We start from the raw sequence: 25906 nt of genomic DNA, 5'->3' as shown, positions 1-25906 counted from the left end.
ATGGTCAATACCTGAGATCTCAGAAGAGAGACAGCCAAACAGCAATTTTAATTCAGCAACAATACTGAAAACAAAACAGGCAAATCTAAAGAACCTGTGCTCTAAAATCTCATTTATACCAGCTGCATGGTTGCCATTTCTTGTGTAGGGAAGTTCCTCACTTCTAAAATACTCATTATCAGTGCACAACAAACTCAGTAAAACGGGGTAGCATCATTACTGCTGCACTAAAGTAATAATAAACCAAATCATATTTACTTCATGTATTTATTTGTGGCATTCACCCATACAGAGAATACAATTACAAATTATGCAGATAATACATACTGAAAGACAACATCATTAATCAAGATGCATGGTATTATTAACAGAAATGTACTTATTTAGACAAGTAAATGTAATTTAGGTATATGATGAGTTTATCTATTTGTGAACAATGGTACCGTAAGTGAAATACTCAGAGGAGGATTATGTTCTCATGTTTTGTTTTTTTTAAGATGCTTTTGTTTCTGCAGCTTTGTGCTGCTAAAAAAGTATTGTGTCATTAAAGTCTAACTTAAGAATTGATATCAAGATTTATTCAGATGCAATCTAGAATGGGGCCCAGCTCCAGCAAAACCCATGTCACGCATCAAAACAAAGGCAACAAACCACTTAATTCAAACCAATAAACAAGAAAGAAAATTATACATGGTACCAGAACAGAACCATGTAGGTTACATTTAAATGTACAATAAATGTTTTATGTTATTTAGTAACAACTGAAGAGGGCTAATTAAAAAAATAAAAATTGATTCCTTAGGCTCACACAATTCATTTTGTTTGGGATTTTCAAGGCAATGGCAAAAGAGAACTAGATGTCTAATCAGCATGGGGAGAGAGAATACACTTTCTTTGAAAACCTCCAACTTACTGTGCAATACCTTTTTAGTCTTCATAAAGGAATATCTAATGGATTCGTATCCCTAGGTTATTTACAACAAAGGGCTTCACAGCAAAGTGCAGAATGGATGAAGATTTAATTTCATACAATGTTCCTAAATATTAGTATTTTAAATACCTTTATTCTGCAGACTCAGAAAATAATTCGTAAGCCTGGAGGTTCTGTCTGAAAGCAAGTGAAATGGAAAACAATTCTAGAAAGGAATTCTATTCAATCAAGTTCTCTCCACAAACATGAAAATACAATTACATGGTTCAGTCTGATCCTTATGGGAGGAAGAAGAAGTTATCCTTCATGATATATTTCACAATGGCCTTACAGAATTATTATATACATGGCAGAACACCTAAATCACTTTTTAATTACCCTTACAATGAAAGGTTTGCTTAGCAACATTTCAACAAAAATGCAAAATTTTCAGCCCAAGGCTTCTTCCAAAGCACAACAACAGTTTTATTCTACAAAATTCACTTCAGGCAGGTATTAACAACATTAAATTCATCTGGAGAAGACACACTGCATTAATCTAATAAATAAAGGAGTGATCTACACATCAGAGACATAGTAAAACTCAAACTATTTCTCATTCTTTTTATAAACTAGCAGATAGGAAACTATGGGGAGGCATTAAAATAACTATGGAGTCGCAGCTTATCACCATCTATATATCAGGATGTGTTATTAGATTATTGAGATTTCTTGAGGAGGACTTTTAAGAGTATTTTTCTTACAACTGAAGCACTTACAAAAAAATCCAATAGATTTACCTCTCTTCATAGGAAAAATAAACCAAATTTGGTTCTGTACTAGTATGTATTTTTTCATATGCAGGAATTTAATATTCATAATGAAAGGCCTTTTCTAATTACAATATTTTATCAGAGAGGACTATCTTCACATCTTGCTTGCAAGTCAAGGCAAGTTAGAGGTAGCTTAGGAATGCTTTAGAATTTAGTGTTTTACTTGAAATTAATTAATCCCTCTTTCAAAGGGGTTAAGAGTAAGTACAAAAGGCAAACAGTATATACAGCTGCCACTGTCTGCACCATGAGAATAATTCCAAGCTGAAAATAAGATTAGATTAGAACAGGAAAAAGGACACTGTATTCTTTGCATTTGCTTCAGTGCACCAGTTCAGGCTGGTTTTCTACAAAAGGGAGCACCCCACTAACATAATATGCTATTCCAAGGGACAGAAGAGCAATGACAATGATGAGGAGCAGCACCCTCCAGAAACCCAGGTCTTCCACAAATTCTTGCCATGTTGTGCGGAAACTGGAAAGAACTCCTTCACCTTGCTGTAGGTTTGGATTAAGAAGGGAATGGCTTTCCATTGCACTACAAAGGATTAAAGTTAAAAATACATCAGAGCAAAAGAATGCAACTCTAAGTATGACAGTAATCCTACTAAGGGCATCTGAAACATTCTAGATTAAAAATTAAACCCCCTTACTGATTTATAGCATTGCTTCTGCTAAATCAAGACAAATCAGATCAGGAAAACACTACTAATTCTAAACTTATTTTAGCTGAAAGGATATTTTATTAACCCGTGCAAAGAGAATGATATTTGTGTATGTACAATTGCACTGAATTTTCGGGCCTGCTACCCAGAAGCATTCAAAGGTCAGTCCCCATAATTCCTACTCAGTATGACTTAGTAAAATATAATGAAGTGTAAGTTAATACCTCAAGGGGCACACATTATTTGTAAATAAAACAAATCATGGCTAAAAATAAACTCTGATAAATAAAATGGAAACTTTAACCGATATTAATTGAGATGCTGAATTCTGCAGTGACCTTTACTACTTTCCTGGATGTCTTTGTTACATGTCTCTTCTCTAGCATAAAAAAAAATAACAGAAAACAATAACTTTGGATAACAAGAAGTTCAGAAACTTTCTGAACAAGTTGTCATTGCTGTGTTTTCTGCCATATGGTGTTCAGTGACTGCTTTGATGTTTTAGCATTTTACTACCAATCCATCAGGCCCCCTTAAATTGTCAGACTACAAATTAGGGAGTGGAATTCTCACTTCTAATGAAAAACAAATATAAAATCTGAGAGAAGGAGTCTTCTTGACAATTCATTGCCTTTAGAAAAGATAAAAGTTATCTCAAAATCCTGCATGGCTTCTTGTATAATTCTCCCAATTTTGCTGGTTTCACAATTGTAATAGGAAGCTATCTGTTGCTTATGAAAAACCTCATGAAGAACAGGAAAGCTTTTGCATAGCTTGACTTCACTTGAAATTTTGTCTGTCTGCACAACCTTACAACTTCTCACTTGAGTGAAATTGCATACATGGGTGTTTACAGGATCAGGCCCTGACAACCAAAGAAAGGAAATGGGGGAATCAACCACATACTCAATGATGTCAATAGCAGAATGTAAGCAAAAAAAAAACCAATTTTTTTTCCTCCCTTTTAACAGCTTTCTGTTACCATATTCCTAGATATTTCTTACATGACTAATAATAAAAAATTTTAAAAATCAAGGAAAAGTAATTTCCAAAAACTAATTGCAGAAACTAATTGTAGAAATGTAGCTGTTCTTCATGACAGAAAGGAATTGAAAAATTATGGTTATCAGAAAAAAGTCTCATTCATGAAACTCTCTTCCAAGATCACCATGGGAAAACTTCACACTATTTATATGGTATTTTTTCTCAGGAAGTACAACCACTGAAGAACAATTAGCCTAAACTCCCACAGTTTGCTCAAGTATTGCAGCATCATGTGCACAAAATTTCAGGAATTGCCTATTAAACAGACAGTATTTTTTTTTTTTAAATATTTACCATGCTGTTAAGCTATTTTAGCTTACCCATAGCTGCAGGATTTAGTCATCTTCCTTACTTATTATGATTTCCCAAGGAAAACAAAGGGTTTAGTAAAAGACAGCTCTTTGCACAGAACAGAACTTCTTACTCAGTAAGTATTAACTAGTTAATACACAACCACAGAGAGGTTAAATGAAGGTGCAACGCAATTTAAGTGGAAAGGTCACATGCTTGCTCATTAAAAAGGGTACATAGAAAACATTTTTACTATTTTATATTATGACCCAATTAAAATCAATGCTATTCAAGATTTTTTTCTTATTACAAACTACAGCTGCATAAAAACTGGTAATGCACCAACATGTCCTCGGAAGAGTTTGTGCCACATAGCCCAGACACATGTTCTGTGTCCAACAGCAGGCGAGAGTTCACATTTGGACATGCTTGTGGCACAGCCACAGGTCCTGCTGGGCTGTGCAGAGGGACAGATGCCTGTGTAAGAGAGGGACAGAAAGAGCTCTGCCTCCTGGCAGCAGGGCAGCTCCTCACCTGCAGGAGAGCAAAGCAGGCAAAACCAAATTCGACTTGGGAACAGAGCTCTGGCCTTTGCTTGCCAAGCAGCAGCAACTGCATGTAACAAGGAGCAGAAAACTGAAGTCAGAGACTGTTTTTAGAATGTGTTATTTCTCCACAGGTTCATATGTAATGTAAGAGTTCAGAGGGCAGAGGACAGAAGACATTAATCTGAGTGTCTCTAAAATGTGAAAATAATACAAAGAGTGAGACGTGAAACTGTGGAGGTCTGAAAAGCTGACTGGTAAAAAGATATTATTTATTTACAAAGTAAACAGCATACAAGCTCATTTGCTTTGGCTTCTGTAGGCATCTGCTATTTGTTATTTTAAAAATAATGTATTTCAGACATTTTAAACACGTTCCCAAGCAAGCTGGGTAGTGCACTGTTTATGTCTCTCTGTCCCCAAGGAGAGTTGCTGATTTCCTGGCCAAAGCAAACAATATAACATTTATGAAGGTCAAATAATAGAAAGGAACTATGTTTGTTAAAGGGACACCATCAGATCAAAAATAAAAATTTAAATGGGGCTGAGCTGTTTGTCCATATGTTTAAACAAAATCAGCCTAAGTGCATTTCTGTGTGACAAGAAACGTTCAATAGGAGTTAGTGAAGTCAGAAAGGTAATATGCACTACAGTGCATTACTACTTCTTACAATGTATAATCACTTAATTTTGAAAATAAAATTAATTTTCTCTTTCAGGGCTTAAAACAGTCTCTCTGACAGGTGAGGCCACCTGATGCATAAGAAAGAACTTCATGTCTGCTCACTGGGAGTACTGGGTATTATTTCCGCAGTAGTTTTGTTGGTTTCACCTTTTCTGTTTACTCAGCTTAGATCCAACTCCACCTATACAGCTTCTGTTTACAGTACAGCCTGTCTACATTTTCACATAAACCAAGCAAAAGTTATATGACAAAACTCCCTGTTGTTTGTGATACAATGTTCCAGTAATCATAGTCAGCATTAGACAATATAAAAGAAGCCACAATTTTTTTGAATGGGGGTAAACAGCATAATAAGACATGCTAGAGAGCAGAAGCCACCATTGCTTTATACAATAGGATTGATGGCTTTCTTTACGTACTGAAAACACCTTGCTTCGTGCTTTGTAGGACTTCACTGCATTTTTCAGGATAGCATTAACTCCTGGAACTGACCAATGTGCCGAGATTGTTCTCCTTATGTTTGTTTTCCAGCGAGAAACTTTTATTTTATGGCATACAGCTTTCAGTAATTACAGATGCATTTTGTGCTACAGAATCACAATTTATTACTACTGATTTCCTCTCTCTTGTAAACCCAGGCTTTTGTCTATGCCATCCCAGTTTTCCTCAAGGTTGCTTGTATCTCATTTTTTGGTATCACTAACATGCTTCTACTTCTCATGCTTTTGCTTTTTCATTTAAGAAAATTCAAAGCAAGCAGAGTCGCAGAACCAGACTTTTAGGAATTCACTAGTAACTTCCCTCTAACGCAACACCTTCTCTGAAATGGTCAGCAATTTTCTCAAAATCTTCAGTTCTGCATTAACTATCTCTTTAGCCACCATAAAATTCTTATTCTCCATCTTTTCCAGGACTATTAACAATAGAAATTTTAGATATGACACCATATAAAATCCTTTATCCAAGTTCAGATGGATAAAAAACCTCCTACCCTTTTTTTTGCATAGAAAATCACCAAAAGGATGTCAGGTTAGCCTGTGATATTGGCATTTTGCATTTCACACTATTTCCCACTTGGCTTTGTGGTAGGTGGTAGAATATTTATGTTTGGGACTCTGTAATGGAAAATTAGTATTTTTTTTTTTTAATTTCTACCATAAAACTAAAATCTCAATAGAAGTTCTTTTTTTCCTTACATTGGATCTGTTTAAAGAGATTTTTTAACACTCAATTTTGATTTTGCCTGATAATGTCAGGCTTAATTTTATATTATCTGTTTGGAAGAATAAACAATCCAGTTAATCCCAAAAATCTGAAAGCCATAAGCATTATTTCTCTTGGTAATTACTTTTGTTTGGTAAATACCTTTCACTTTCAGCCGTTTGCATTGTCTCCAGCTTTGAGTGAGCTCCTCTGTTAAATCCTTTCACCTCTTGCTCCTCTAAAGATTCCAGCAGTCTAATCACATCTTTATTCACACCCCTTCGTTTGGCAAGAACAAGGGGTGTTGCACCTTGGTGGTTGCTAAAACAAGCCCATAAAAAGACATAAGAAAATTTTAACACAGAAATTTTGTAACAAGTCCACTCAGCATAACATATTACAATTTAGTAAGTCCTCAGAACTATTTTCTGTTTTATCAGAGAGTAATAAATTCAAATCTATTCAAGTTACAGTACAGTTGGCTACAGAAGAAAATCAGTATATTTAGGTTTGAAATTGCACAACTCTTTCCCCCCATAATAAAATCAAAATTCCTGGGAATCTAATCTAATTGGAATCTCTGGGTGTTAAAAGCAAAAAAAAAAACAAACCCAAAGAACAATAGATTTATGGCAATGTTCAAGTTTAAGCTTAATTTCAAGAACGAGTTGTGCAATCTGGCTCCTAATAGTTCCTTTTCCATGAGGGTATTAGGATATGAGGCAGAAATGAAATAAAATACAGATGGTCCCTCTGCTGCTATTAAAATAATACTGAATAGGTCAAGAGCTGCCTTTACACCAGGAATTTCCACCAGAGCTGTTTGAAATGAGGGGAAAAAATCCCAACCCACAACCCATAAATAATCTGGTCTACCAATAACTAGTTTTGCTGAGTTGAAAAACTTAATGAGGGACAGGTGAAAAAGGGACAGATTTAAGAACTCAAAGGTTTTGACGTTACTCCTGGTTTTTGCACACGTTGTGAATATGCAGAAAGTTTCACAAAGTAATTCAGCACAGGAATGAAACAGCTAGTTATTTTGCAGCTTGAGAGCTTCCATCTGAGCACTGGCATCTGACAGCTGCTGGAAGCCAGAAGGAAAGAACATACAATATTCTGAGTCACAGGCTTTGAGGGAGGGCAAAAACATTGAAAAGAAGCATTGTTACTAGAGGCGCATGGGAATGAACTGACACACACATATACTGTATTTTCTTTGTCTTATACAGTACAACAATAGAAGAGGGGGTGGAGAAATTCTTTTAAAGTAGTCAATGTGATTTTTTCTTTGGTGCAAACCACCCACACCTGGTTGTCTAGCCAAACCAGGGCAGCAATGTCATCAGTGAGGCAGAATTAGATACAGCAGCTCACACCAGCAGCAACTATTTCAATTTGCTTTGCTTGTTACACAGACTAGCAGAAGTGGCCTCTTACTATTTACCTGCTTTTTTATTTTGTTTTTTTAATCTAGTGGTATCTTTGTAAAGTAGAATTGTACCAAATACAACGCTGTTGCATTTCAGCAACAGCAGATTTATATGCAAGGCTCTGGTGACAGAAGACTAATGTATTATAAAATCTGTACTGTAAAAAGTGACTTACCAAATATCAATTTTAAGTCCATTAGAAACTAGGAACTGGATGGTATCGACATGCCCACACAGGTGAAGGGCTGTGTTACCCTGGTAATCAGTGGCTAGTAGGTCAGCACCAAATTTATGCAAGAGCTGACAGATGTCTACATTTCCTCTGGCTGCAGCCAAGTGAAGGCCAGTTCGGCCTCGGCTGTCACGAATATTTGGGTCGAAACCACTCTCTAAGAGTCGTTTGGAATAGTTAAAATCTCCATCAATACAAGCCTGCAGCAGCGGCACATTTGTCTGGGAGGAGTCGTTCACAAAAACGTAGGACATTGCTCTGAGTATCTCAGGAGGAGGTGACCAACCTGCAAGTAAAAGGGTAAAGAAATGATGGTGAAATCAGGCAAATAAACACAGTGCTAATATTCATTAGACTGCTAAGGTTCCCAAACAAGAATACAAACTAGCTTATACACATTGTGTTATGCTGCACCCCTTCTGGTAAAAAAGAAAGAGCTCACATCTCTGGAAAGAGCAGCAAAGCTTTGTTAGGAGAGAAAACTGGAAAGATCTCTGCCACAGATGCCAGACAGGTGATTAGTTTTCAACCTAGAAGGAATCACATGTAGTAGTATTAATATTAAAGGGCAAACCACCAGAGATTGGGACAGAAAGGAAGAACCTTTCATAAATGGGGAAATTCTAAACAATTCAGTTCGTTGGTACAGTCACACTAACTGCAACTTTTACCAGCTATAAGCAAAGCTGCTCAAATGGATTTTCACCCTCTGAATCTGAACTCAATGCACAAACTACAGTACAGCTAAAAATGCCTAATAAAAATACTAATTTCTTCATTCTGCAAGAAATGTATTTTTCAATAGTCTTTGCAGAACATTATTTTTACAGTGCCAGATATACACAAACTACTGAACAAACAAGAACAGCAATAGAGAGCACAGAAAACTGAATGCATTAGGTGAAGTTGCACACCGAAAACTGGAAGTGAGTGCAAGGAATACAGTGGTAAAATCAAGCACAGAGCTACTGTGGGTTTGACTTCAACACAGAGAAACAAATGTAATTTCTCTGGCTTAGTATTAAATAAAGGATTAAGTCCTTTTCTGTATCAGGACATAAAAGAGGAAGATAAATGTTTCACCAGGCATTACTTGGTACAGAATATTTGATGAACTATGATTTCAGTTTTGGAGGAGAGTATTTTAAGAGTGAGTCAAATCATGAGGGTATGATGACACCATGTGCTTACAGGACACAGAAAAGATGAAAACATTAAGGAAAAAGGTAATGATTTAGCGAAAGAATGGTAGAGTGTTCATGAGGCAATTTTAAGAAGCATTGAAAACATCTAGAAGACTGGACAACAGTCCTCTTTTTGTACTGCCTCAGAGAGGAAAAGAAATCATAAACAAGTAAAATTTCTCTAAAAGAAATCTCAACAGAGACACGACAAAGTTCAAATGACAGGAGGGAAAAGTGATTTTACTAGATAAGCTTTGAATAGAAAGTGAACTGAAACATCACTTGAAACAGTATTTTTCATTTGCCCAGGGTTTCTATTCTGGGCTTATGGTGTAGCAATGTTCTGATTAAATATCTGAACCTCCTATTAAAACTGCTATACACAGATTTAAATTTTCTCATCTATATAAGGTATCCTTCCACACCAGTGCACTCATTCAGCCAGGAGAATGGAAACATGGCCAGGAGCCAAAGAATTCAATTTAAAACCTCTCCTTTTTTGAGAGTTCAAAATGTCTATATTTTATGTCTCTTCCCCCATGTTTTAGATCAAATTCAAGATCAAAGTACCTACAGAAGTAATTTCAAAATATTTACACACTGGTCTGAATAACAGCTCTAGCAATGGGGGCTGTTGAGGTTAATAAATCATATTTAAACTTCACTAGGCTGTGTTTCCTATCTGGACAAATTCTGCTAGATATATCAACACTGTCTAGTTTTCCAGTGCAGTAATTCACAACATTTTTTCTTTATTGGATGCTGAAGAGAAAGAGATAGAAATAATTTTATGTCTTGGTATCTGTATAAGGAATGATTTTAAGCAGAGTACATTCCTCTAGGCTGCAAGTATGTTTTTAAGCACGTGATAGTACATCACTGGCTCAATAACTCATTTCCACAACAATCTCCAATAGCAAGTGGCCAGTTTGCTGATACACTGTAAAACTTAGTGCAAGACTGGTGTCATGTAGGGCATTGACAACTTCCTTATAACCCTATACAAAAAGAAAGAAAAATGCAATTACTCAAATTTTCAATTAATATGTTACAACCCCCTGGATGTTATAAAACTATGATTCCCTGACAGAAACTTCAATTTGAATTGCTCATAGCAATTTCAATTTTCTTGCCCATTTTCCACCCAAATCATGAATCTCATACCACCATTCCACCCAAATCTCCTATCATGAATGACATGAGAATTATTTTCCCACTCTGGTCATCCAGTCTTCACTGAGAAAAATAATGGACCCAGTTTTGCTGTGATGTGACCTTTATATTCTGCACTAAATCTTCCCTAAAGCAAGATCATAAATAATTTTAAAGCCTCCAATTATCAGCCATAGTAACAGCATATCAATATCACAAACACCTACTTGCACTTGACAAAAAGATTGTGGTTTGCTTGTAAAATAATGCTTCAGTGTTTAAACCTGCTTAATAAAACAAGGCCGAATATAAATCAACATGAGAATGTTATACTGGAAGAAACTTGGACTATTTGAGAAACAGCATGGCATGCTCTGTTAAATGTAAGCTAATGTTTGTATTTTCATACCAGATGTGTATGTCTGGTAAAGCATTACAGAATTCCCCAACTGTGACAAAACATCAGCTAATAATACCAAGAAAAAAAAAAAAGTAATCTCCTTATCAGAAAAGGAAGCATAAAGACTAGTAGTTAACAGAAAGTGTAACTGGAAGTCATTCTGATTCAGAATTTATCATCACTAGAATTGTCTAGAACTGATCACTGATGTGTAGAAGACTTAAGTAAAACCTTAGTATTTCAAATAAGAAAGACAAAGATGAAGCAAATCCTTCTTCCCAATAATTGAAGATCGTGGACTAAGCAAATGCATTCACAAAAAAAAAATAAATAAAATCTGGACCATCTGGTTTGATTTATCTTTGTGATTAAAAAGATTTTTTTCTACTAACACAATTCTATTTCACATATGGCTAGCTAACCTATGCCAAATACAAGCTGCATACAAAGCTGAACTATGCACCATCTTTAAAATGTCAGTCCCCAAATGACATGTTCTTGCCTCAAAATTAACCCAACCTAGCAAAATTTCCTATGTAAGAAAACTCATAAAAAAAATCACAAGTCAACTTAATTAGGATTTTTGATTAAACAGAGGGTGGTTACATTTCTACCCACAGTATCAAAAAGTTTATTATTGCAATGACTATCTAATACAACAGATTTAGGAGCAAAATTTAGAAACAAAACAGCATTAGCCATTCAATTTAAATTGCTTCTGAAAGGTGAATCAGGTGAAAACTCTGAACCTGTCCATAAGCTCATATACCAGTAAGGATTGATTTCATAGGCAACAATTAGGACAAATGAACTTGCATTAGTAACAAGACACAAAATATTGCAAAATGACCATACTCAACATCCAAAAAAATTACTACTACTGGTTAAATAAATCTAATTTTTAAAGACAGAAGTAAATGACTGCTTGTAAAAATGAATCACATCTACTGAAAATTTATCTGCTTAATAATATTTTTGTTAAAAAAAGGTTTGCTTTTAATAACTTGGTATTTTGACAGAAAATTAAGTTTTGTGGAAAAAAAGTAAATTCTAAGACATCCTCCCAAGCTAGAAGGATTCCCATTAGAAAGGCATAATAGATTTTCCCTAGATTTATACATTTATTTAGTCTTAATACAGTGTACTTCTTAATTAATAACTTTAGAAATTATGCTGTCTTTTCAATGACACATGTAGGCTAGTACAGGATAAAAAAATTTAACCAAGATGCTTTGTTTTCAAAAGGAATGCTTATATGAAGTAATTCTGTAAAAATAATTTATTTAATAGGGCTCAGTTGTCTCTCACTATACTGTGCACAATATATACTGGTAACTCAATGTCACACACTGATCTGTTGCAGGACACATTCTCACCTGCAGAAGCCAAGAGTGATCTTGAAAAATTCAAACCACAGAACTAAATGCATGTTCTGTCACTTCTTAAACTAGTCCTAAAATTTGTGCTATCTGTGCACAGTTTTATTTTACAGTAAATATATGCTGTTGTCTCTGCTTTTTCGTTAAGTTCAACAGCTACCAAACAGCCCCAGGAACAGGAGAGAACACCTTCACATGAGACAGAATCACTCATGGGACCCATCCCTCCACTACAAAAGTATTAATGAACCTGCCAAATTGGGATTAATCATCCAGTCACTGCTCCATAGGACATACCAGTTCTGCAAAACTACAGTATTTCCCACTACAGTCAGGAAAACTGAACTAATTGCCCCTATTTTAAAACAACACATTGGTACCACAGAACAGTATCAGATCGCTCCATCCTTGAGAATTCTCAATAATAATACAGACCCTGACATCTAGAACCTAGGCATCAGTAAGATTACCACCAGGGAAATTGCCACCACTAAGAAATGGACACAAAAACAAATCCAGGAAAGAGTAACCTCCCATGCCAGCAAACACACTGTACATGTTACTTGCAAAATTTGCATTTGTCAACTCCCTTGTGGTAAAGAGGCTTCTTCTGTAATACACTTTGAGAGCACTTCAGTGGCAGTGTGGCTTGCAGAGCTCTTCCTCTTCATTATTTAAGTGAATGGAAAACATTACAGTAGTAGGAGAAATTCCTTGCTAAGTTTTCATGCACATGTGTATTTATGTGTAAGCTACTGAGAAGTCATTTAACTGAATAAAAATTATATTTAGTGAAAAATTATGTGATCAACTCATTTCCATTTAAGAAAGAAGCCCAGTATGTATATCAAAATCCCCTTAAGTTCTGTATTTTCTATTAGAAACCTTTAAATTTTCAGTACAACTGGAACAGTTTTATGGCTCCACTAATATGAAACTGCTACTAAAAGCAGCACCTCGGATTAAGTACAGCATGATGCCTATTTTACACACCACTGTATTTTGCAGATTTTTCCTTTCTAACTTTAGCTATTTTTTCAACAGTTCCTGGATTTGAGGTATCCCAGCGGGTTTATACACCTATATCCCCTCTCATGTCCCTAGTCAGCCACATGGGTAGGTGTTAACAAAGTAACATTATTTATGCCATTTGTTTTCAATCATTTCCATTCCCTTATAAAGACATGAGACACAGAGGTAATGATCTCTTGATGTCAGGACCATCCTGTAAGTAGAAACTCTGGTGCACTGAATATACAAAGGGCTTTACAAGTAGAGGCTACAAAGTACTTTATGAAAAAGTTTTAACAACTATTGCTGTTCTTATGGATCAGCAGATAATGGCATTGGGAAACAGAGATCTTTGCTCATTATTGCCCAGTATGTCAACACTACAAGATAAAAAATATACAAGACCTCAAATGCCAGTCCAGGGTTGCAGAATGCTTCCCCAGATAAAATAGTACAAGCTTTGTGTACCTAGGTACACAAAACAAGGAAAAAATAAGAAAGAGATCAGTCTTTTAAAACACCTTTATTGACAAGCAAATTCACAAGCACTTTATCCTTGCTAAACTTAACTGGTAATTCAGTTGCATTACATGTTTCAGCACATTTAACTTATATCAATTATACAGGTAAGTATTTTTGAACATTGCTTATCTTTCATCTTCTGCACAAGAACTATTTAGGAAAAAAGGCAATTTACAGATTACTTCAAATAATCTGTAACTTTTATTTCCTACAATTGGCTCCATTAAACCAGTATATAGCTGCAGTACTTCTTGGATCATTGTGGCCAGTTTGAATACATCTGTTTTTATATAAAGTTATTGAATCATATCAGTCATAATTATCAATCTCCTCACAAAGCTTTACCTGAATTCTTTTTTTGTTTCTGCTGGGAACATGTAGGGTGTATGGTGGTCAGAAAAATATTAAAGGTTACTACATATTGTTTTACTCTTGGTTTAACTGTCTGGTTTTTAAGAGAGTAGAGAGAATTTGTCCCACTCTTAATTAAGTGTTTGTGTTCAAATTTGTTGCAAACTCGGAGCAGTCTTCTGGAAAACTCACTAACAGAGGAATGAGGGGTATCTCTGGTTGGCAGCAGGCTGCAGAGGCAGGAACAGCACTGGAGTCTGGATGGACACTGCCACCACGTGGACTGATGAATTCCTGTCCGACTGGAGGGATACACACAATCAGAGAATGGTTTGAGTTGGGAGAGACCTTAAAAGGTGATCTAGTCCAAGCCCCCTGCCATGGAGGGACACCTTAGCCACCACTAGACCAGGCTGCTCAAAGCCCCATCCAGCTTGGCCTTGAACACTTCCAGGGATGGGGCATCCATAGCTTCTCTGGGAAACTTGTTCCAGTTTTTCTTCACTCTCACAGGAAAGAATTTCATCCTTATATCCAATCTAAACCTTTCCTCAGTCAGTTTAAAGCCATTCCCACATGTCCTATCATTTCATGTCCTTGTAAAAAGCCCCTCTGCAGCTTTCTCGTAGATTCCCTTTAGGCACTGGTGTGGTGTGTACACCTGGACTCACACAGACCACTTTATCTACATTTGTGGGTGTTCCGTTTTCCTGGGAAGGAAATTATGAAAGACCTGAAAATAAGATTTTATAAAACTTTATTAAAAGGATTCTGAAATCCAAACTGCTACTTCTTTTCAGTATAAACAGCATTCTCATTTAAGCTTTGATCCTCTGTTAGTGAAACAAGGATGTAGGTATGTTGCTTGAGTTCTGAAACCAAAGGTATTTAATTTTAAAAAGTATGTATTTATGCCTGTTTCTTAAAAAACACCCCCCACACAAAAAGCCCAATCCTTACCTAGATAAACAGTAAGTCCGAGGTGACACATTTACTAAAATGGGGAAAAGCTTTCTGTGTCCAGCAGGAATCATCAGAAATCAGAACTTAATAAAAGCAACAAAGCAAACTAAGAACCTGTCACCAAATGACTTGTTATATAGTTCACATTTTCTTATTTTTTCTCTTATAATATATATAATAGCTTATATGTCCTTAGTCATACATAACCTTGATGACATGGCCTTAATGTGGTACATCAAATCTGGTTTAGTGGCTAGTGACCAGAAGCAAGTCACTTTTAAAAGCAGATGTCTCCTAAATTTGTGCATCATGTATACATAACTGTATGCTTGACTTTACCTTTGAAAAAATATCTTGCTCTGCTTGTTCACTGGAGTTCATTATTTTATACCAACAATGTATTTATATCAATATACTGATGATAAGACAACCAACACTGTCAAACACATAACTCTTACTACAATTGCTGGATACACGTATTTCTGCTCAGATTTTCACGTTCACATAGAAAAACACTAAATAAGTTTATCAAGGACAAATAGTAAATTGATATATTTACTCTTTCAAATATTCTAAATATCTATGAACACAGCATGACTTAAAAAACTTAACTGTATAATGGTGGATCATGTTATGTAGTACAGAAAGATGAAACAGTAACACTATTAAGGTTGTATGTCTAACTAGTATATACATAGTGATACTACTTTTGCATAAATAGTTGCTTCACCATGCTTAGACTCAAAAAAATTCCCCATGTAGGCAAATATGTAGTCCTAGTGTCTGCCCAACTTCAGGCTTAAGGTACTGAAGGGAGTAAACCAGAAGTCTAAGCATTCCCAGGACAACAGGCAAGGCTGAAGAGAATCAGGGAGGCCAATCTCAAGCTCCTGATCTGCACAGGGACTGGAATTGACCAAAAATGCAATGAAAGATGATCAAAAAGAACCTGTGAAGTAGCTCATTTGATGTTTACCAAATGCATCAATTTATCCTGCTGAGCCTGAAAACAAAAGACATCATATATACAGTGGAAACTTCTACCTTTATTTAACTTAGTAAATAACAGTAACTCATCTGTAAAGGACTCAATACATGGAACCTGGTGTCTAGTCAATGAACGGCAATACCCATGTTTCTCTGAAGAGCTCTGACAAGTTCTATTTGAGGAAGGATGAAGAGAAACTGTGAAAAAAAGTCAACATCAATTATTACTTTTGTGAATAAAGAGCCAACAGAGAAGTAGCCACAGCTGATCACAACAAAGGTCCATTTAGGCCTGGTATAATTCTTCAAACGGTGGCAAAAAGCAAAGGCCAGAAAGAATATGGAATAGGGCAAGCATACATAATATTGCTTTTTCTATTCTAAATAGATGGGGGTTTTATGTATTTGGCTCCACTTCTACCTCTGAATCTGCTCTTTCTCCTCTTCAACACAAATAATTCTAATACCCACAAGATACTCTGGTAAGTTCTCCAACTCAGTTCCTATGAAGAACAACATCTTTTGATCTTACTGAACCAGGGGTTCAGCTTCCCTTGTGGGAGCTCTCCCAGCTCTCCTGTGGGAAGAACAGACTGTGTGCCACTGCCTATTCTTTTCCTGCTACTCATGACTCTACAGGCCTTCATCATAGCTGCCTCAGACATTCCTTTCCAGGATGAAGTCCAGCTTTCTTGGTCATTCCTCATGTGGAAGGGGGTCTGTGTCTATGCCCATTCTTGTTTTGCTTCTCTGAGTCTCACTCATTTTTACTCTGTTTTGTGAGCTCAGAGACAGAGCAGGGGTGACTCAATCAGGATGTTCAGGTGAATTATGGATTAACAAGTGTCATGACAAAATTGTTTGCTTTGTTCTTTACTTGTTTCTCAGTGATATTCACTGTTTGTTTTGCCTTTTTCACTGCTGCTTAACAGTGCTGTTAAATTTTCATGGAACCATTCATCAAAACTACAAGATACTGCTCATTACTGAGAGTCCAGTATTTCATATGGGAAGTTAGGATTCTCTTTATGCTGAATCCCTCTATTACACTGAACTCATGTGCCAGTACATTGCATTATCCAGTTACTCAGTTTTACAGGGTTCTTCTGCATCTTTTCATAGCTGACCCTATCTTTAAAACCTATGTCCTGTCAAACACTATCACCTTGTTGCTCACCGCCTTTTCTAGGCTGTACATGCAAATTCTAACAGTTCAGAAACCAGAATTGAGCCGTGTAGAACTAAAATTATTCCAGTCTTACTGATCATAGTAGTACTGATCAAGTTGACTAAAACTGGTATCCTGGATCAGACTGATCTGGCTCACCCAGTGCTCTGCTTTCAACAATGGCCATCAGAGATCCTCCTTCAGGAGAGCACATGAGCCTGGCTGCCTCCTGCAGTCCATTCTCCACACAGACCTTCCTGAGCAGCTCTTTTAGCAACCCTAAACAGACTTTTCATTCACTTTCTAACCCCTTCCTGAACCTGCTCACACTGCCACCACAGTGACCCTGTCATCCTTCCCTGTGTCCATCTGAAACCACCTCCCAACAGCCCCAGCATGCAACTCCCATTTCAGTGCCTCAACACTGGATAAGTAACTCTCACTTTATTCACTGCCTTCACTGCACAACTCTTGGTCATGCCCCAGCAATAACCTCTGTAAACAATCCTGATTTTTCAGTCTTTCCTCGTAAGGAAGCCGATCCCCTAGTCCGGCTCTTTGGCTGCCATGGCACACTGAGCTTAGGTTTCCAGGGAACATTCAAGGGTAACTCCAAGCACTTTCTCTTGATTGGTGGCTGCCAGTTGTGAGTTCACCACCACTTGAGCATGGTTTAGATTATTCTACCCAAGACATAATCTTACTTTGTGTACACTGAAGCTCATGTGCCACCCTGCTGCCTCCTTCCTTTTTCTGGAAATTTTTTTTTTGCCTTCTTTATAATTTTTCAACCCAACCACTTCTGCATGTATGAAATGCCTTTGATGCTATATGCATCCATTCTCCTCAAAAGCCTCTGGTGTGGCACTTTGTTTTAATGCTTCCTGAAAATCCACATCACCTTTATCCACAACACTACTCAGTAACCCTGAGTAAAAGCTGATGAGCCTTGGATGTAGCAAAACTCTGAAGATGTACCCAATCTCAGAGAGAAACAGCCCCTAAGGTACTTACACATAACATGGACAGGCATATTCTTCTGTGGATAAAAAACTCTGAAGTGAAGGAGACAGACAAGCACTTTACACCATCCATAGGAAGCCCATACACCCCAAGTCTTTCCTGAAATATACTGCTGCCCTTTTTCTGTCACCATCCCCTACTGCTAGTCAGACACTCTAAGAGGTCTTGAGCACACTGAAGAGTATCATCAGTGAGCATTACAGCATTTATGCCTTTGATTTTATATTATAAAATTCAGATGATGTAGCTGCATTACTTGGATGTCAGAAATTTGCTGACTGACAAAACTGGTGTTTAAGCAGCGCTGTTCCACTCAGGAATTGAAATTTTATTGATAAAGTAAAAATGCCACTTGGAAAAGTGGTGTTGACACATGAATGAAAGCCAGAATCTAGGTCCTCTAAGTACAGACAAGGTTGCAGTGAGGGACTGCACAAGATAAAACCTTTTATCCCACATATTTAGTAAGTATCATCTTTAAATAGCAAAGCAAACCACAACAAAACTGACCATTTCAAGTATCTGTGCTCTTAACTTACAAAGACAATAAACACTCACAATGGAAATTTGGTGGAACAAGCCCAAGCACTCAAGAGAGTCCTGTCACCTACTCTAACAGCATTCTATGGATGGTTTCTCCAGAAAGCTCAATGCTTCACATATTTCACATAACGTGTATAAACCAAAGCCTTCTAAAATATCTTATATGCTTATTAACTGATCTATCTGGAAGTGGAACATCCACAGCTTGAGATCATGTGGGGAGATATTAACTGACAGACTGACCAAAAGAAAAGAGTAGCAGCCCTCAAAATTCCAGCATACCCAAATCCCTAGAAGAGCCTCAAGTAGCAGTTCACACCTTGGACAACCAAGTATCTCAGGTCCTGAGCTGCAGACAGGACTTCAAGGCCATAAGTGCTCTAACACTAAGTTCAAAAGAATGTGAGGTGAGATAACACAATTAACTTAAAGCACTGCTTCAAACCCCTCACTCTTCCTGATGAGACAACTTTAACTAAAGGACACCAAAACCTAGAGAGGAAACGTGTCACTGATTACAGATCAGAACTGAATTTTAGTGTCCACTCTTGCAACTCACACTGCAATGGTAAGAAGACAGCAGATGCACATACTACACTTCAACCTTCAACTCATCTTGGCTTACTCGTTACACCTTTTCTTCAACACAAAACAGACAGCAATTAGCCATTGTCATTTCCTGATTGTCACCAGCTCTACTATTCAGACTGCAAACACTGTATAATTTTTTTTCTTCTAAAAAACAATTTAACAAGTTCTTGCTAATAACCTATTTCACAAACAAACAAAAAAGAAAAACTGATCTATAGTTTACAGGTACCACTAAGCTTAGGCCTCTGCTGCAGCAAAAAAAAATACTATTTTTACAAACCAGCCACATTCCATCTAACAAGTGTTCAGTTTTTGCTCTTCCTTGACCTTTTGGAAGGCTGGTCCTGAATATCAGTGGTCTCTCATGGTTAGCAATTTTCATATATTATTAAACTTAAAATCTATGTTAAATATTCACGTATTAATATCATGCTTCAGGTCAATTCATTTTCCTCACAGTGTTTGCCTTGATGGTAAAACAGAAAGCAAAATTACAATTATTATGCAAAATATAAAAAAGCCAAATATCTCTTCCAACAAACTCATAATTTCCCTACTTGACCTCGGCATATCTTCCTGTTTCTGTTCCAGTTTTTTTTTTTGCTGAGAATGATTAACATTATACAAAGAATTCTAGAGTTTTGTTCATGGGTAATAGTAACTCCCTTAAATGTATTGCTGTAGTCAGCATTTACTCTTTCTGCAATTCAGTAACTACCTAACTTTCTTTGGTTTTGTGTTGCTTTCAACTGGTAAGAATTTCTTCTACAACTGTTTTGTTTGCAAGTTTACATCTCAAAACAGTCATTCTCATTCTTTAAATTGTTATTGACCTTACTCCATACCCTAAGTTCTCAGGATCACCCAATTCTTCCTACATAGTACTGTAACTCTCTTCCATACGGTCAGTGCCTCCCAACTCTTCATCACTACCACATTACGGCAGTAAAGTTTTAATTGCTACATCAAAACCTCTATTAAATATTTAGTAAGATTGGTCTCAAGACTGATCTTCAAAGAACTAATTTTATACCCTCTGATACTCAGATTTGATGGATTTTCGATTCAGTATTATTCACCATAGTTTGTCTCCAGTTACTTCCCTAGCCTGTCTACAATTCAAGTATTATCCCTACCTTTTCACCACAATAACAACGTGCAGCAGCTTTAGTGTGGTCTAGAAAATAAAAAAGGGAACTACTCAATTTCCCTTAAAAACAGTAATTGCTTCATCAAAGATAGTTATGACAGCAGGTTAAAATATGTATTTCAGTTTCACTTACCTTGTTTTCTCCCAGGAAGCACGTTCAAAGCCGCTCACTTACCAATGCCCTGTCAGCAGGGCGGTCGCGGCCGCGTCCCCGTTTCCCTCCCCTCCCGCGAAGGCCGGCACTGCTCCCGCTGTTCTCCCACCGAACGGCATCGCAGCGCTCCACCTCTCCGCTTCCCTGGGCCCTGCCCAGGGCCCGTCCCTGGCTCCCTCCCCGGGCCTGGCACAGGCCTGTCGGCGGTGACAGCACCCTGCCGTACCGTGCCGTGCCCTCCCAGGCCTCCCGCCGCCGCCCCGGCCCCGCGGGGTCCCGGCCCCGTTCCCGCCGTACCTGCGCGGGGCTCTCGGGGGGCGCGCGGGGCCGGGCGGAGCGAGCGGCCGTGCGGCGGGACGGGCGCGGGCGCCCCCTGCTGGGCGGAGGCCGCCGGGCGCCCCGTGACCATCCGCCCCCTCACGGCGCTTTTGGCTGGGCGCAGGGACGGGACCGAGCCCGGGTAATCAGGAATAGCGCGGCCAGCAGGACCAGGGCAGTGATTGTCTCCCCGTACTCGCTTCTGGTGACGCCACTCCTCGAGTACTGGGCTCAGTTCTGGGCCCCTCAGTTCGGGAAGGGCTTTCAGGAGCTGGAGCGAGTCCAGAGAAGGTCAATGGAGCTGGGGAAGGGTCCGGAGCACAAGTCCCGTGAGGCGCAGCCGAGGGAGCGAAGGAGGCTCGGGTGTGCCCTCATGGCTCTCTACAGCTCCCTGGGAGGAGGCTGCAGCCGGGGGCTCTGGTTCTTCCCACAGGTAACTAGTGACAGCACAAGAAGATACAGCCTCAAGCTGTGCCAGGGTAGTTGCGATTGGACATTTGGAGGAATTTCTTCACAGAAAGGGTGATTAGACACTGCCCAGGGAGGTGGGAGAGTCTCCAGCCTTGGAGATGTTTAAAGAGTTTAAGACTGGACCATGGTGTGGTTGATGGGGTGGTATTCGGGCGGAGGTTGGACTCGATCTCAGACAACTTTTCCAGCCTAACTGATTCTGTGATTCTGCGATTTTGACGCTGCTGTGTGTGCTATCCCTGTAAACCCACAAAAATCAGAAAGCTAAACATTCAGGCAAAAGTACAGTGCCTCTGTCCCCACGTCGCCTCAGCACCGAGGTTCTGAGTATAAGTGAATGGGAGCGGGGGTGAGAGGGGAGAAAGGGTGGGGGCTGCAGTTATTTGACTTCACCCAAAATATTAGTGTAACTTTTTTTTTGGATGGATGATACCTCAGCAGGTCAATAAACGAACCACAACAGTCTGGTCTGCTTGGAAAGATTAGAGGAAATGCATGCGTTTCCCAGAAAATGCCTAGGTGGCAGTAGCCTGCTCAACCATCACACTAATTGCACTCACAGAAACATCAGAAACTGATGTGTAAATACTTTTTCCTTGCTAATAGAGTAGCATCTTTTCCTGTCAACCCTCCCCTTTCTGCTCGAACAGTGTCTGGGGAAAGGGAAAACAAAAAAAGCAGAGTCTCAGCACCCACTCTCACTAGTAACTAGATTTGCAAAATCTCTAAAGAACAGTGCACAGGCAAGGAATTACAGTGAAGGTTTTTGTTTTGGTTTGGTTTTTTGTTTTTTTTTTTTCTTTATAATTCAAGGCTTCAACAATGGGTTTATTATTTTCAGTCAATTAATTTTGAAAGACAGTATCTAAAATAAATTATTAAGGTGATCTTCACTTATTTTCTCAAATACACAGTCATCTTCATTTGGCCTGACTAAAAATCTCTTCCTTGAGATACAACCCAAAGGAACTACATGCAGTGGAACAAACAAACAGTTTGAAGGGCATATGCATTTCAATAATTATAGGTAAATACAAACAAGCTAAAAAATCTCACGTAATAGAGTTCAGGTTGATCTCTGGCATTTTTTCAGAGAGAACAGAATTTTTTTTTCCTGCTGGAATAGAACACAAGATCAGTTGTTTCTGCTCAAGGCTTATTACAATGTACTGTATGTGTGGATTGAACAGCAGTTCTAAATGTGCCAACATCGATGTTATTTGGAATAACACACACACATATATATATATCCACAAGGACATATATGCAGGTACTTTAACTGCCTAATAGGCTTTCTGAATTAGATTGACTTCTGTTAATCACACATTCTTTAACCATAACTGCATAAATGCTACCTTTCAACTCTACTTTTCCTAAAGGCTACCAAGTACTGTCTGAAGCTTCTCGATACCATGTCATCTGGCAGGTATAAGCAGGCAAATTATACTGTTCCATTACCTGTATCTGCACTTTTCTGTTTTATTAGGAAAATTTATGGCACTGATTTATCTTCCTGATATATGTTTGTAAAGTAAATGTCCTGAAAATCTAATAAAAGTGTCTATCATGAAGCTATGGTAACCATGCTGCAATAACTAACATTAAGGCATTAGGAAGCTGGAACCAGGTTTTGCATACATTATCTCTGTAGAAATTATTTCATGCCTGTTTCAAGACTTCCAAAAGACATAACAACAGAATTGCCTAGGTGCAGGCACTTCTACATCACAGCCTCACCTTCTGCTAAGTGCACCTATGCTTCTCATTTTCCTACTAAATCTTACTGCTGCACTAGGCTGTGTATTCAGACAAGAATTTTCAGGCTGTTATGCTAAGCTAGCAGTATTATGTACTCCTACATTATCAGGAACAAAATAAAAGTTATGTTTTTCTCATGAGTCAGCAGTAAGTTTTCAGTCTTTCGACAGCACCAGTTAAACTTTTCCCCAACTCAGAGCAAAGATTTTTAAGTCTCTTGGGGATTCTAATGCCAAAATTATAAAGACCCAATTCAATGTTTTTTCAAATGAGCATGTACAAAAGATAAACTTTTACTACATTTTTCAAGCATCTTGCAAAAAAAATAGAGAAATAGCAGAGGAAATCCTTAACATTGTGGTCAAAGCATCTAGAAGCTAGCTAAGCATGGTTTAAGATTTGATATCAATTCTCTAAAAACACAGCTTGATGTATGAAGACATAAGCAACTTCAAATTTCTGTAAAAAATGACATATACCGTTCCATACTATCACTGTTTAACACAAGAGCATACGTGATTTGCTTTAACAGCTCTGTTCTAATTATCAGCTTTAATTTTTTTAGCTCACTGAGTTTTGCATCAGCAGCCAGACACAGCTGATAAGCTCAGGGATTTTCTGTTGCCCTGTCCAAGGCTGTTCTTCTGTTTTAAAAAAATATTTTAAATATGTTAAGGTCAGACCAATGGCCTCAAGCCCAGACTGCCACAGAACTTAGTCCTTGCTAAAGCTTTGCTGCAGCAAAACCACTAAACCACATCCTTCAGTCTCCAGCACAGGTGCACTTCTAGTCAGAAAATGTTGCCTCTCTTAATATCATTTGCAAGTTATTTGTGAATGCTGAAGGCCCCACCTAGCCTAGAATCTCATCTCCAGCTGTAGCAAGTACAGAGCACTTTGAAGAAAGGGGCAAGAGAACTCACCACGCAGTTTAATCAATTTGCTTATTGAAGAGCAATTAGTGATTGGTTTTATGGTTTCTAAAGGTACAGCAACATCACTTTTATTCTGAGTTTTCATAAATTCATACTGAGTTTTTATAAATATTTTTCTTTTAGAAATACTTTTCTTCAGCCAATCACACACTGTAATAGAGGTATTTATTTTAATTCACTTTATGTTATTCCCTTTCATTCAACAAATGACTTGAAAGAGCAACATCTTTTAGTCATTTAGCTGTTCAGGAACTATCTTCAATGGATACTGATTCCTGCAAATGAACTTGGAATTGCATCTTTTTTGTGATGAGAATTTCTGTGTATGGATATGTAGCATGTCAGATTTTCCAAATGGGTATGATTCCCAACCAGAGGGAAAAACAAATGCACAGACAATCCTAGTGTGCAATCTATGTGCAAGTCTAAAATATATCAGCAGGTGCATGCAGATATACATACCTGATCTCCATATACATTCTGTCCTTCTGTAAATTTTAAATATGCATTCAGAAATACTTGCAATAAGCAAATAAAATGAAGCAAGTTGTTGAATCATCAAGCTAAAATAATTTTTTTTATTCAGACATGTTTCTTGTCCTCTTCATCCTCACAAAAATTCAAGTTTTATTTCTTTTCCTACCCAAAGAAGCTCTTACTAAATTTTTTAGAAGTTTTCCTAACCAGAAGAACAGAGGTTGGGTTAAGCAACATAAGCAAGGACACACTGTATTTATATTTTGACACAGTTTCTCACTCACTAACCTGTTTTTGTTCGATGCTGGATTTCTTACTATTTTTCATCTATTCAGGCATCTTGATCTCCAGAACAGATTTACAAATGTAAATTGAGAATAAGTTGAAATGCTCTTCTAAGTACTGTAACAAAATACGCTGAGCAAATCAGCATTCAGTTACACCCAGCAGCAACAGTGTAAGAAATGAACTGGAATAGTGGCCCTTCTCTCATAATTCTCTGTTTTGGTACAAGCTACAATCCACAGCTGATTAGTTACATAGTGAATGCTAATCTTCATAATTAAAAGTTTACTTCCATTACAAATAAATTCAGAAATAAAGAGATCTAATCTTTCCCAAGATTAAAATTAGTCTTCTCTTCTGAATCCGTTAGAGTTTAAAGCTATGAAATAACATGCTGTTCATTGCATTATCACTTGCTCTAATCAGCATGGGCCTAGAAGATTACACATGGTCATTTCATTTATCCTCTTCAGACATTTTCAGTTGGCAGACAAAATCTTTAGATATCACAAGATTAAATAAAGACATTACTAATGCTGGAAATTTTTTTTTAAAATATCAAATATCTAAACATCCTTCCATCCTGAAAGGCCCACATAAAAGATAGAAGTATTTTAGCTACAAATCAGACACTTAGTTTATTAAGACTTCAATTTAAAATAAAAAATTTTCTCCGTGTGAATGTCACAGATCTCAATTTGGTCTAACATTGCAGCAGATGGAGCAAGCAAATGAAGTGGGGAAAAACTGAAAGCCAGAAATGGATACAACAGGGTAGTGCAGAACATTTAAAAATTATACCATCTATACCCTTTACCATAAGTCAAGGAGAGAGAATGTAAAACATATTATTAAAGCTGTGATGATAAACCTTCTAACATTCATAAAATTATTTCAGTAAAACTGAGCCAAGATGTTCTTTTTAGTCAATTAATTCTGGAGTGAAATTTTGGAATGTGCAAGATACTTTTCCTCAATGGTACTTCTCTCAACACAGTTGTAAGAATGATAGAGTAGCAGCGTTATCTCATATTAAATACAAATTCCTATACCAACACATATGCTCACCATTTACTGGCCTTTGGCTGCCTTCATAATCTGTTCTGATACCATTTTCTTCAAGCAGCTACTGAACACAAAGGTTGAAAGAGAATAAACCAGAGAACTTTCTGATTTTTTCAGAATTTTGTACTTGACTCTTCCATTCCTTCTCCAGGAGAAAATTACAGTCCCTAACTACTGA

The 25906-nt window shown here is 37.5% G+C and overlaps 1 protein-coding gene across 10 annotated transcripts; it reads right to left on the bottom strand.

Annotated features, from left to right (window-relative positions):
- Window positions 1–253: 253 nt before the first annotated feature.
- On the bottom strand, window positions 254–20801 carry ANKRD46 (ankyrin repeat domain 46). 10 transcript variants are annotated; one of them, XM_086890564.1, is made up of 5 exons: window positions 20717–20801; window positions 20252–20292; window positions 7785–8127; window positions 6339–6497; window positions 254–2281 (listed from the first exon to the last, which is right to left on the bottom strand). In XM_086890564.1, exons 3-5 carry the CDS (start codon window positions 8093–8095, stop codon window positions 2065–2067), a joined length of 687 nt encoding a protein of 228 aa, XP_086746690.1. In that variant the 5' UTR covers window positions 8096–8127; window positions 20252–20292; window positions 20717–20801; the 3' UTR covers window positions 254–2064. The 10 variants fall into 10 exon arrangements, with proteins under 10 accessions (XP_086746690.1, XP_086747090.1, XP_086746771.1 ...); XM_086890964.1 differs by having other exon boundaries at window positions 254–4355; window positions 20717–20770; XM_086890645.1 differs by lacking the exon at window positions 20717–20801 and adding an exon at window positions 20399–20676.
- Between the last annotated feature and the right edge of the window lie 5105 nt (window positions 20802–25906).

The sequence above is a fragment of the Cyanistes caeruleus genome, chromosome 1, assembly GCF_971803275.1.
Source record: "Cyanistes caeruleus chromosome 1, bCyaCae1.hap1.1, whole genome shotgun sequence".
Taxonomy (NCBI): Eukaryota; Metazoa; Chordata; class Aves; order Passeriformes; family Paridae; genus Cyanistes; species Cyanistes caeruleus.
The sequence above is the reverse complement of the archived record's forward strand: the minus strand, read 5'-3'. Positions and strand labels throughout refer to the sequence as shown.

Bases quoted from the DNA above. Each gene is read 5' to 3' on its own strand.
- ANKRD46 (XM_086890564.1), bottom strand. From the start codon at position 8,095: ATGTCCTACGTTTTTGTGAACGACTCCTCCCAGACAAATGTGCCGCTG. The intron at 6,498-7,784 runs GTAAGTCACTTT...GGCTTGTTTTAG, and splicing joins GGACTTAAAATTGATATTTG to CAACCACCAAGGTGCAACAC. The intron at 2,282-6,338 runs GTATTTACCAAA...AATCCTTTGTAG, and splicing joins CAAACGGCTGAAAGTGAAAG to TGCAATGGAAAGCCATTCCC.